Genomic DNA, 13,525 nt, shown 5'->3' with positions numbered 1-13,525 from the left:
TTTATCAGCTTATAGCACATTAATATTAGACTGTGGAAATATTATCTAAAAAAAATTTATAATTTATAATCAAAGTTTAATCTAATGGCAAACCACATGTGGACTTTACATGCGAAGTTGCTAATCTATTACGCCAAAAACAGTGAATGTGGTCTTTGGTTTCTTAGTCACTACATGTTGTCAAGCAAAAGGAGTTGAAATACATATAGTCATCTAACAAAGAGATTTAAGTCAACCCACCCAACCGGAGTCTAGAACACATGACACAATATCCAGGCACAAGAAAGTGATTCAAGGGCTTTTGTTTAGTCTGAAATAACCACTGTCATCAACATAGGAAGGCATTAAATAGAAGAATGTAACAGAACAGCCTTGTACTCCTTTACACAATTCATTAAATCACAAATTGTCTATGCACTGTGTTCCAAACAATGGCTATCACATCAGTTCAGTAGACAAGGCTGGTAGGAAAAAGCACTGACATAGAAACAGGGTCTAGCAGAGACAGATCATAAAACATATTCATGCTATACTATGGAATTTGAAGAAACTCCCCAATAGATAGACAAAACCCCTGCCAGCCCCCCTTCTCTGACACCCATTTCATCACAGCATCGATAAGTGTATAGAATTTCCATAGTACGCATTTAGTAAATTGCAATTCTAAGTAGATTTAAAATTAATGTGTCAATTCATACTAGGAGAAACAACTACATTTATATATTAGGGTATGCGTGCACAAGTGTCAAATTGTTAATACGTACCACTGTAAATGTAGCTTTAAACACATGTAGAGATCATGCCACCTTTCCTGACTGGTCTGTTTTAACAACTACTTGTAATACATATATATATATATATATATATATATATATATATATATATATATATATATATAAATTCTGAAGCATTCTTTCTTCTAAGTCTGTGTTAGCATCTGTCTTGGGTGTCCCTCCAACACAGATCAGTCAAAAATCACTGGATTGACAAAACAAAAAACAAACAAAAAAAAAAAAAAACACCCGGCAGACCACATTATAGTCAATGAAGAAAGGAAAGCACAAATATGAACATATTGACACTCTGCATTGTGCGGTTTATTTCTGCTGAATATTCATTAATAAGTTTACAATTTGATGATACTAGTCACTTTGTGCCAAAGACATGTCCATACACAGATTAACATTTCCAGCAGTGATTGTCAAACTGGATTGTGGATGGAGACCCCCCATCCCCAACTAATAACATCCTGTTGCCAGTGTTTCACAAGTTTATGTAGGAATAACAAGGAAAAATAAAAATGTGGGGGTTCTAAGAAAGGATTCTCCAGAAATTTTCTATCATGGGTATACAGTTATTTACCAAAACAGACGTACCAGGATAGCTGACAGGTCCCTTTAAAGTTAAAACAGAACTCATACAGTTAACTACCATATACAATAAGAGTACCCCAACACCAGTGACAGACACAGAGCTCCCACCTGACAGCAATAACAGTGGCAGCCACAGAGACCATTATAACAGTACCATCCACTGAATGAGTTTCCTACTTTGCTTGTGTTATGTTTAGAGCCGGAGCCTCCGCAGTGCGGTGAGGAAGCTGCCGGCCTTATCCTTGCCCAACACCCGAGTCCCTGCTTACAGGTCACGGGAAGCAGGCTAGAATCTCTGCAGTGATGAGCAGGGGTCGCCAGTCTCCTCCTGACCCAGATGGGTGACTTCCGGTGTCAGCCTAGTGGCGGGCCGGAGCCTATTTAACAAGGGCTCTGACTCCGGTCCACCACTGGCTATTCAGGTGAACTCAGCATCCTAGTATAAGTATTCCTCCTGTCCTGATTGCCTCTGTATTTGACCCTTTGCCTTGACGTTTGATCTTGTCTTTACTTCCTGATTTCCTACTGTGCCTGTTCATGACCTCGGCTTGCCTCTACACTTCCGCTCCCTGAACACCATTTTGTACTTCGCTACCACCCCTGTTACCGACTGGGACTGTCTGACGTTCCCTTTGGACTTCCCTTTGTACTGCGTTGCCTTCTTGTTGACATCCCGGACCATACGACTACACTTTACTCTCTGTTGCCACCTACCACAGCCTTCTGGATCTTTGGACCTACACTGCAGCCCGACACATCTGCTGGTAAGAGTCTCCGGGTCTGGTTTAGGTGCCGTTCTCACAGAGTAACGCGCCACTCATTTAGACACATATACACGTGTAAGAGCACAGCGCTTCAAAACAGATCCCATTGATTTTAATGGGTGCCGGCTTACGCGCATAACACATTGAAATCAATGGGAGGCTTTGTAACCCATTAAGCCTTACTGTGATTTGTGGTGCACTGTGTGTTTAGCATTTCCCATCCCGTACCTCTCTGCCCAGCAGTGTAGCCAAGTCCATCCCCACTATCTGGGGCGCTTGTAAACACCATTGTGGGGTTGGTATTGGTGCAGCCCGGGGGCTGTTGGACACACAGCGCTGTGTTGACCATTTTAATTGGTGTATCTAGTACTGGTTTTCACTTTGGACCTGAACTGCATTTGCTGTCCTAACAGCTAGCCACCAAACTCCCAAAGAAGTAAGAATCCATTAAAAAAAAAAAAAAATAATGAAGTGAAATTTTCTATACTAGCCCTGTAAATCCACCAGTTAATGGGAATCCAGGCTATATTAAATAGCTTGGATTTCCTTTATAGTGCAAAAGACCGGGATTATCATAAAGCTTATGACTGCTGCCCCAAAGACGTAATACTGGTAATCCTTTCCAATAATAGTAGTAAATATAGAAGTGCCATTTAGGCATTTGCCTAACATACCATACAAACATACGATCACAAGACAACATATATCTCATGGTCAACGATTAAGTGTGTTCAGTAAAATGTACGTAAAATTTACTTTTTTCCTTTACAACTATAGGTAACACTAGAGAAATGTAATTATTTGCTGGAAGAACCAGTATACCTAATACTACAGGAAAATTGTAAATTGTATACATAGCCCTAAGAAAAAAAAAAAAGACACAAAACATACTGTAGGTATCCCATACAATCATTTTGTATTATCCAAAATAACCTACCTAACTGGGGCTATAAAGATATTGGACTGTATCCCAGAGTTCTGCATTACAGTAAATAGGAAAGCAATACTAAGTACACCATGAAGCTTCAGGAATGTTTACTGGGTTCTATTTTACAGCAAAATAAGATAACTTCATATTCTAGGAACATTCCTGCAGATTCACCTATGCAGTGATGCACGACTTGTACCGTCAATGGCGCAGCTGTTCTCTAGTTAAGCAAGGCTTGTTTACTTTGTCTAAACGAGGCCGACAGATCATGGGTGGCCAATTTACAAAATAAAAGGCCCCACTAAAGTCAAGGGTCACAGTGTACACTTGATGGCTGAGTGGCTCTGCATGCTTCAACTTTAGAAACAGTACACAAATATCGGAATTTAGGTTTTTTGTTAACCCATGCCATGGAAGGATTTCTTGTAACTATAGAATGGGCCAGTCACTGTTCAGATGTTCAAGTTCACAAGAATTATCAGGATTTTTCTTGTCGTACTTTAACCTACGGGTAGGTCATCAACTGAAGATCGTCGGGGGTCAGACAACCAGAAACCCACCATCAGTTGTTTGAGGACGCTTCAGTGTTTGGGCGAGTGTTGTGGATCCTTCACTACATTTGTATTACACCTGTGCTTGGCATCGCAGCTCAGCTCATTCACTTGGGCTGCAAACAGACCTTTTGACCAAAGAATGTGATGTCATATGACTTGCTAAGGAAAACAGCTGCCTGTTCAAACAGCTGATCTACAAGGATCCCGGGTGACAGATCCCTGCTAAACTTTGATTATCTATACTAAGGTTAGGACACCAATATAAAATCACTTCAACCGTAAAAACGTAATTTTAGAAAGGATATTCAGGTTTTCTATGTATTCTTATAGATTCCAATTGTTTATGAGAAGTGCATCAATAGGAGCTCTCTAATCATGCGATGTCAATATTACATTTTCTAGCTTTCAATATTAATAGTGACTTGAGTGACAGATAAACTTGAGGCTGAACATGCATAAATACCACATGAACATTCATGATATATGCAACAGGGAAAATGTGGTGACAATCTAAACAGGTTCATATTACAATCAATCCCAGTGTCCCTAGTTGTATATATATACTACAGCCATGGCGGGTTTCAGCCTATCATATTCTAGCTCTGGAAGCTTTGGTTCTAGCTCTGTAGTTACCCTGGACCTGTCTGCTACAACAATCATTCTCATATAGACCTTAATATACAAGCTATGTGTACAAACAAGCAATGCGACCAATGTCTGTATAAGGTAGAACTCTACCATCCTAAACAGCTGTTCCCTGCTACAGTCTTATCATTGGAATCAGTATATTAGAAGGCAATTCTATTAACACAGCTGGGAACTTGTCAGAAATTCAAAGGCCTAGAGGCTTCCATGATAGCCCAACAGCAAAGACAACCAGTTTTATGATATTCTGTGCCTGCGGCTCCTTGGTAAGTAAACACATGCTGTTATAAACTACAACCTTTGTTCAGACCTCTATTACAGTGGAGGGGATCTTAAGCTCTACTACCCAGGAATGTCAGTTTTGTATCAAAAAGGGTTCACACTTCCGTTATTTATGGTCTTTTGCGCTCATCCATCTTGGGAGTCAAGTGTCTGTCATTTTACCCCAATGTATGAAACATGATAGAACCTTTCTTCCGTCATGTTTTTACTTTTCTGACAGAAAATAAAAGTCCTGCATACAAGAATTCTTTTGGTTACAAAAGTAAAACATGATGGAAGACATTTTCTGTCTTGTTGTTTACATTAAAGTCAATGGAAACAGTCTGCATGCGTGTCCGCTACTCTACTACAATTAATGTCCATTGCTGTCATCCTATGCACCTATTCACACTGTATCCGTCTTCCTTCAGTGATACACCTGGTAACTATAATTAAAGATGATTTCTGGAGTTTTAACATTGATGACATACCCTGAGGATAGTTGATCAATATCAAATCGATGGGGGAAGGGACGTAACTAGAAAAGACTTGGGGGGGGGGGTCCCTCCTCACAATGGTATAGGGCCCCCTTTCCTGGCCCGAAAACAGTATAACACCTTATTAACACACACTATAATGGCCCAAATTGGCCTCCAGGCAGTATAATATCCTACAGTGTCCCCTCCACATAGTATAGAGTCCCATAGTGGCCATTCCACACATTATTATAATCCATAGTGGACCATCCACTAACTATTATTATACTCTGGGGTCTTTCAGATCTCAGAGTATAATTGTTGAAGTAGAAGAAGAGAGAAATGGGCGTCTTCACAACTTGACTTCCTTAAAGCTTAGCTTTTATTCCATATGAAATTTAAAAAATACAGAAGACGGTGCAAAAGATATGAAAATACATGGTGAAAAAAAAGAGTTTAAAAACCGCAACTATTTAGTTGCGGTTTTTAAACTCTTTTTTTCACCATGTATTTTCATATCTTTTGCACCGTCTTCTGTATTTTTTAAATTTCATATGGAATAAAAGCTAAGCTTTAAGGAAGTCAAGTTGTGAAGACGCCCATTTCTCTCTTCTTCTATTTGGATTATACAGCTTTGCAAGTCCCAAAGCAGGGATCTCACAGTCTGCGATCTTCCAGTTATATCTGGTGAGTTGTAACCATTACAGCATATTTTTTTTTGTTTTTGGTTATAATTGTTGAAGGCCCAGGGGAGGTGACAAACCTAAAAACCAGTGGTACTCACCTCTCCTGGGCTCTTGCCACTCCCTGCTGTTTTCGGTCCTCTACAATGTTGGCACAGTTATGCAGGTGTCATTATGTGTTGCCACACTAGCATGGCCCACGTAACAACACTAAACATATCCAAAGATGGAGGGAGTGTTCCTGAGCCCAGGAGAGGTAACACCGGTTTTCATGTTTGTCCCTTCCCCTGGGCCGCTGATGTATATTACTCTGGGGCAGAAGAGACCCCCAGAGTATAATAATGGAAGCATTTGTTTGGATCAACAAATACTCCAGACGCGGGCCCGCCGCCTTACTCATCTTTCCCTGCTCCTGCTTACAGCCGCCTCCCACCACTGACCTCCAAGGGGCCCCACAGACGTGAAGGGGAATTGGAGGCAGCCGTGAGCAGGAGTGAAGGTAGGTAAGTAAATAGGGCCCGTTACCTGCTGGGATTACTCCCGCATGTATAGGCCTATTTAAACAAACAAACAAAACAAAAGCAAAAGCAAAACTAGGCCAATATGGCGGTACTTTGATACCCCGCACCCCTACTGTTTAACTGTTTGAAGAAACTGCAGAGCTTGGGCAAATGCTGTTTCTTCTCCTTCTCCACGAGTTGTGATGTCACATTCATTTCATCTCAGAGTTGCAGTTTAGCAAACATAACTAGAGATTAACTACATTGTACATATTTTTGATTTTATTCTTGGTTTTCTTCCTTTAAAATGACAAATCGATTTAGAACATCAGTGTCTGGAGCCTGACTAGCCAAATCTGTAAGAAAACAATTGTCTTTGCATGAAGTTGGCTATAAAATGTCACTGTATTAGCTGTGCTATCCAACCTACATGTTTACCTTGGAAGTCTTCCCAACAATTAAGCTTCCTTGAAAGCAAACAGAGGCCGAGACAAGAGGGTACTGCTGTTACACAACCAATGCAATGCTGAATTGCTCCTTCTTTAAAAAAGACAAATTTATGAAGTTACCTGAGATGGAGACATCATGCCAATCGGTTCCGTAACAAATTCAGAAAGTGTAGCCATCTTGGGAAAGCAGGATGGATCGTATCACACGTTCTCAACCCAGGTAGGTCAAACCTCAGTCATACTGGCAAGAATCTCTGTAGTAACAAGCACAGATAGAAAAAAAATAATTCACCTAATGACTATTAAAACAGGAAAAACCTTATTCAATCAAATTTGCAGTTTGGGAGATGCAGAATTGCTTATAGACTATGGCTACCTTTGATGTTGAAGTCCTGTCTTTACTAGGATAACGGTAATATCTGATCTGTGGGAGTCAGACATCCTGGACCCCCACAGACCAGCAGAACAAACTGGCACTTGGGTGACAGCTGATTCCACTTCACACATCAATGACATTCATCACATGGCCTGTTAACAGCTTAATTCCAATGAAATGAATGGTGCTGAGCTACAATATCAAGTATAGCTATTAAAAAATATTCAGTGCGGGGTTTGGTAATCAAAGAAGATGCCACAGCACTAATTGAATGCTGTGATCTCTTCAAACATCTGTTTTGTGGGGGTCCTGGGTGTCAGACCTCCACAGACCAGATGTTGAATTTCAATCCTAAGGATAGGTTCTCCAAAAGCCCCTTTAAACCTTTATTAAATGTAGTCCTTGGTCTCCATTGTAGGTAGCCTAGTGCAAGGTTTTAGCAGCAGAAAGCAAAGCCAAAGTACCCATTGTTTTTTTTTTTTTATAGGCTCTAAACAGAGGACAGTGAAGGGAACTGTCAAATATTTCTTCAGTGAAATATGCAATAATTGTTATTTTTTAATTTTGAAGGAAACTAAGACTACAGTATATTATTTCCCTTCTGCAAATGACAATGACAGAATAACAAACTATCCTCTAAATATCCATGTTGCTTGTGGCTATTTCTAGAATGCTTACATTCTAAATATTGTCCAAGATCGGAAGGTTTCTTCCAGGTTAGACTAACATTCTGATATTTATTAAATAGTGGATTGTGTCAGAAGCTAAAATACAGTATTGAAAATACTTTGCTATTCCGCAAATGCCTCAGATCTCATATATAAGAAATTAATACAAATATGTTCAATCTAGGCAAGTGTATGCCCAATACTATCTACCCACAATAATGAAACTACCTTTATTAATAAATTATAAAGTATTGTGAAGTCAAAATATTCATGCTTAAAATTCAGAAGTGCTGTCCTGGTTTAGGGTGGGTTAAGTATCTACAGTATGCGTCTGCAGATGGCTGCACATCACCAGGGCCGCACCTCTAATTAGGCGAGGTGAGACGGCCACCTCAGGCGGCAATTACGGAGGAGGCTGCAGCCGCAACAATTTGACTTTTATTTATTTTTTTATTTTCTAAACTAACCCAGGACAGGCCACTCTGAAAACAAAATGAGCGGCCCTGTCCTGGTTTAGACCTCTGAGTCTCAGCGCAGGCGGCATCATCACACCTCCTGTGCTGAGATGTAGATGTCTTACTGCCAGGTGAAGAGGAGGCTGTAGGTATGTAAGTAAATACTTTTTTTTTTTTTTTTTTTTTTTTTTTTAATAGTCCACTACCTGCTAGAGTATCCCCAGCAGGTAATGGCCTATTTAACTACCTCGGTGGGCCTGCTCATGGCCGCCCTCCCTCATTCCCTTTTGCCATAGGATGCAGGGGGCAGCCATGAGCAGGCCACGAAGCCCAACTACCACTATTATTACACTCTGGGGTCTTTACAGACCCTGAAGTATAATAATTGGAGACCCAGAAGAGGTGAAGGAACATAATAAACACCGTTACTCACCTCGCCTCGATCCGGTTTTACTCCTAGCCAACTTCGGGCCTGTATGGTAATGTGCCAGACCACGTGACATCTGGGACATTACCATAAAGGCCCAAAGCCTGTGCTAGGAGTAACATCGGATCCTGTAGAGGTGAGTAACAGTGTTTATTATGTCCCCTCACCTCCTCTGGGTCTGAAAAGACCCTAGAGTATAATAATAGTTCATGGGTGGGCCACTATGGGGCGTAACAGAGATGGGTGGGCAACTGTGGGGCATAACAGAGGTTGCAGGTTCCACACCTGTATTATGCATTCATGGTTGTATCCATTAGCAACTAATCAAGACAAAATACTTTTTTTTTTTTTATTTCTTTTTTTAATGTAGATTGTGAGCCCCATATACAGGGATCACAATGTACATTTTTTTTTTAGAATGGGAGGAAATCCACGCAAACATGGGTAGAACATATAAACTTCTTGCTCCTGGTGGGATTTGAACCCAGGACTCAAGCGCTGCAAGGCTGCAGTGCTAACCACTGAGCCACCGTGTTGCCCCTAATCAAGACAAAATATTGTCACTACTTACATTTGCAAAAATGTTAAACTATTAAGCATTCACTAAGTTATATATGGTTATGTTAATACACCAAATATAAAACTGTTGCTTTTTTTATTTTTAATAGGAGGCTTTCATTTCAATACAATTGCTTTCCTTGCATAGAACATGAGTAATCTGTATAGTCTTTTATATTTAGTTGGAATAATATGAATTACCAATCCCAGAAGGCTGACATTTGGAGACAACGTGCCTAGAAATTTTCGTCTAAAGTAATACTCCCACAAAAAATGTTAATCTTTGGCTCACTAGAAAGGTACATGATGTCAACTGTAGTTAGGTAACGTAGTTGTTACTGACACCTCTATATGTGAGATATCCACTTCCTTCTGGTCCTTAGCTGTGGCATGTAACCAACACTCTGAAGTGACACAGTACTTTATATGTGGACAGAAAGTAATGCCTCGTTCACATCTGCGTTTGGTAATCCATTCGGGGTGTCTGCATTAGCAATGAGATGTGCAGTGAAAGCACACGGACCCCATAGACTATAATGAGGTCCGTGTGCTCTCCGCACGGAACATGTGGACAGAAAAGTACTTCGTGATCTACTTTCAGGCCCGCAAAATTTGTGTGGGCAGCACGCGGAAAGCACACGGACCCCATTATAGTCTGTGGGGCTCATGCGCTTTCACTGCCACACCGCTTGCTAGTGTGTTCGGTAGTCCGTTCGGGGGGCCCCCATGCGGACTCCCCAAATGGATTACCAAACGCAGATGTGAACGAGGCATAAGTCTTCTGTTCATTACTATGAGACTCACAGAGACTTTCCTAAGAATTAAGAAAGAAAGACTTCCTGTTCAGCCATAACATATTGTATTGTAAGAGTGTTATTTCTGGTCACATGATGAAGCTAAGGACCATAAAGTGGATAACACACAATCAACTATTTGAAGAAGCCAAATTGCTAATGAGCACTGTAGCCTCTTCCCTGTGTGTTGACTTCAAACAGAGGAGTAATTTGAAGCTCCTGGCCCCAATCTGGAATGGGGCTGCTACTCTGATTGAACTGTTTAGAATAGTATTTTATACAGCAGAGGGACCCTTATGATCTGGTAGGATCTGCTGCCTCTGCACCCTCTATAGGAACCCCCTGACTTCACATTCATCAGTCCTAGGGCAAAGCAGCAGCTCAGTCTCTTTCAAGTAAATAGGACTGAGGTGCAAAACCAAGCACAGCCCCTATGCAATGTACAGTGCCATGCTTGGTATTCACTGAAGATGCCAAAGTACTTAGCCATACGGTGTGAAGAGTTGATCTGGGTGGGCCCTGGGTGTTGGACCGCCAATGATCATATATTTATGACCTAACAATAGCCTAAGGGCATGCTCACACATAAGAATTTGACTCTGAATCGTCCTCACATTGATTTCAGTGGGAGGCAGTAGCTGAATTTTTTCTGCTAGCTGATTGTTTTCAGCCTCTTCAGGCGGTTTCTATTTCAGTGCAGAATTTGACACAGAATTTTCAAAACCCACTCACTGTATTTAAAATTTGACCCAATAAAGGCAAAGTACACTGTCTAATTCTCAAAATTCAACGTCAATACCCTCATTTGGGTTTGATAAGCAGAATAAATCGGATTTAAATTTCTGAAGCAGAAATTTTCTGCTTGACAAATTCAGTGTCAAATTCCTATCTGTGAACATCCCCTTAAGAATGGTTTACACACTGCATTATGAGAAGGGAGTCAAATACTGCCAAAAACACTTTAGTACATGTGGCAAAGCTGAAATAATTCACTGAAAAACAACTGTTTTTTCCCTTGTGATATGCACCCATGATTTTTGGACTGTTAAATATGCTGACATACTCTAAGATCCATTCAGTTTTCGGCCCCATGAAAGCTAATCTTGTACTCATCTGTAAATTTGTTAGATATAAATAACAGGTCACCGGAGAGATAGGCATCTATATCTGCCGGTAACCTGGTTATTATCAGATAGAAGGCAGCACTATCAGTATTTAGCAGTTTTGCAGGACACACACTGAAGTCTCACATTTATGTAGCCAAAGGGCAGCTCCTTTATATGGAAGACAAAATATAGACTTGACCTTTCAGTAGGATATTTAACTTGCGAGGCTTGACTTTATGTCAAAAAAGTGAGATGTATTAAAGGGAACCTGTCACCATAAAAATTATTATTGTTTATTTAATTAAATGTTGTTTAAACTGCACCCATTATGTAATAGAGTAGTAAGAGCTAACTAGATGGATATATAATTTTGGGGGAAAAGATTCAGTATAACCTGTCATTTATTTCTCTGTTCTTTCTATGCTTGGAAGGAGTAATTGAGTCCAATGGGTGGTTCTAACAGTGATTAACAGCTATTTCTATAGGCACAATCACTTTTAGTCCCACCCACTAGACTCTTTCCAAACAGACAAGTTACACAGAACCTTTTCCAACAAAGCCATATATCAATCTGATCTATAATATGATGCCTCCAGATTATATAACATTTGACAGGTTCCCTTTAAGACTGGTAAACTGCTCTATAGTAAGCCAGTTGGAATTTAGAAACTAGGATGTGCCATGCCCCCCTAACCAGGTACATGCACTATAAAGGAATATGGGGCAGGTTGGTAGATGTGTCCATCCTTACCTTGTATGCCAGGACAAGCAGAATTTTCTGAAAAGTGCACATACTTGATCAAGGCATTTTTTGTGTGGGGGCACATTTATATATTAACTAAAAGACCATCCTTTACCTGGCATGTGGCCAAATATCTTCCCTCAAACACCCCCCGTGCCCCAATTTTCACCTACAACGCATTGTCTTCTGAAAGGCCACTACTGCAGCTGAATCTTATGTACAAGTCCTGTGGAGTGGATAGTCTAACCTAATCATGGGTGTAACTTGAAGGGGTGCAGTCGAACTGGGGTCCAGGAACCTTAGCGGGCCCATAAGCATTGGCATTAGTATTAAGTTTGCAGCTTCCATCTGGCCCATAAACCAAGGAGACCCACAGATCACCCTAACCACACTAAGGTGTTAGTTAGGGGGCCCCAGACAAAAGATCGCACCGGGGCCCACAAGACTTCAGTTACGCCACTGAATCTAGTGAGTCTCTATGTGAATACCCAAATATATTGAGGGAGAGTTACTAAGCTAAATGCTGCTAAATTCTGGTGTACATGCCATGCGCAAAAAGCAAGTTAGCAAGGGGCGAGGCTTAGAAGACTCTAAAAATGTGCCAACACAATAACCAAAATTTATCAATAGTTGGAAAGGTCAAACAGTCTGACGTGCCAAATTTCTTATAGTGGCGGATGCCGTGTAATAAATCTGACATATCTTTAGGGTGCATTCACACTGAGTAAACGCTAGCTTATTTTGTAGAGTAAAATTACACTTGTAAATTTTGCTATTCCATTGACTTCAATGACATTTTACAGGCGTATTTTTTACAGGCGTATTTTTTACAGGCGTATTTTTACACTTGTAAAAAAATATCATTGAAGTCAATGGGATAGCAAAATTTACAAGTGTAATTTTACTCTACAAAATAAGCTAGCGTTTACTCAGTGTGAATGCACCCTTACTCTGTCTAGTATGAGTATACACCACCTTTTAAGTGACTTTCTTTGAGCCAGAATTTCATGACATAATTTTGGCACCTTTAAGCCACACCTCTCTTCAGAGAAGCCACACCCACATTTAGCAACATAAACAAGTTGCGCCAAAAGTGCGCCACATTTATGCCAGTGTCTAGTCATATCCACAGTTGTAAATCTGGACCATTATATTACAAGGGGTGTTGTAAGGAAGAGAAAAATGTCTTACTAGTCTAGCCAGAGGTGCCAAATCTATCACACAGCGTGAGCCTTATTGCTACATATGGCACCCCTCCTGCCTGTCTAGTATACACCAGTGTGTCTGTGTGGCAGATTTGTTGAGGAACTTTCAGTGAAAATACAAAATCCCATCCAGATGTACAGAATAGTCAAAGAAATTTCTAATAGAAACCGGGTAACTGTGAACATGTTCTGAATGTAAGGAGAATGCAAGAGCAAATCTCACTAAGTCCAGACAACCTCCAATAGTCAACAAAAGTAACACAAAAAAAACTTAGGCAGGGACCCTTTAAGAACATTTCTCCCTAATAAATTAGCCAGTCGCCTTTATAATCTAAAAATGACCCCCAACAAGGGATCCTGGTAGTATCTTGAAATCTGTCAGATCACCAACTAGAAGAGAGCTGGATCATATACATATATATAGTGCAGTAAGATTGCTATAGAAGCAAGCAGCTCGCACTACAGTTCCAGATCCTCTCTGTGATGAGCGCACCGGGCTGTGATCAAGTACCTGAGCCCACAAGAGCGCAGGTGTGAACCGTTACTAATAATGCAGAAGTA

At 40.5% G+C, this 13,525-nt stretch overlaps 1 protein-coding gene across 2 annotated transcripts in view; it reads right to left on the bottom strand.

Moving 5' to 3' along the window:
- The window catches only part of LPAR1 (lysophosphatidic acid receptor 1), a 112,074-nt gene that overhangs the window by 35,565 nt on the left and 62,984 nt on the right, over positions 1 to 13,525 (bottom strand). For both annotated transcript variants that reach the window (XM_075280258.1, XM_075280266.1), the window contains one exon: positions 6,754 to 6,887. In XM_075280258.1, coding sequence (XP_075136359.1) covers positions 6,754 to 6,810 — 57 coding nt within the window. In that variant the 5' untranslated portion in view covers positions 6,811 to 6,887. The remainder of the gene's footprint in view (positions 1 to 6,753; positions 6,888 to 13,525) is intronic.

Source organism: Leptodactylus fuscus, chromosome 1, assembly GCF_031893055.1.
Source record: "Leptodactylus fuscus isolate aLepFus1 chromosome 1, aLepFus1.hap2, whole genome shotgun sequence".
Classification (NCBI taxonomy): Eukaryota; Metazoa; Chordata; class Amphibia; order Anura; family Leptodactylidae; genus Leptodactylus; species Leptodactylus fuscus.
This window is presented reverse-complemented; position numbering and strand designations above follow the sequence as displayed.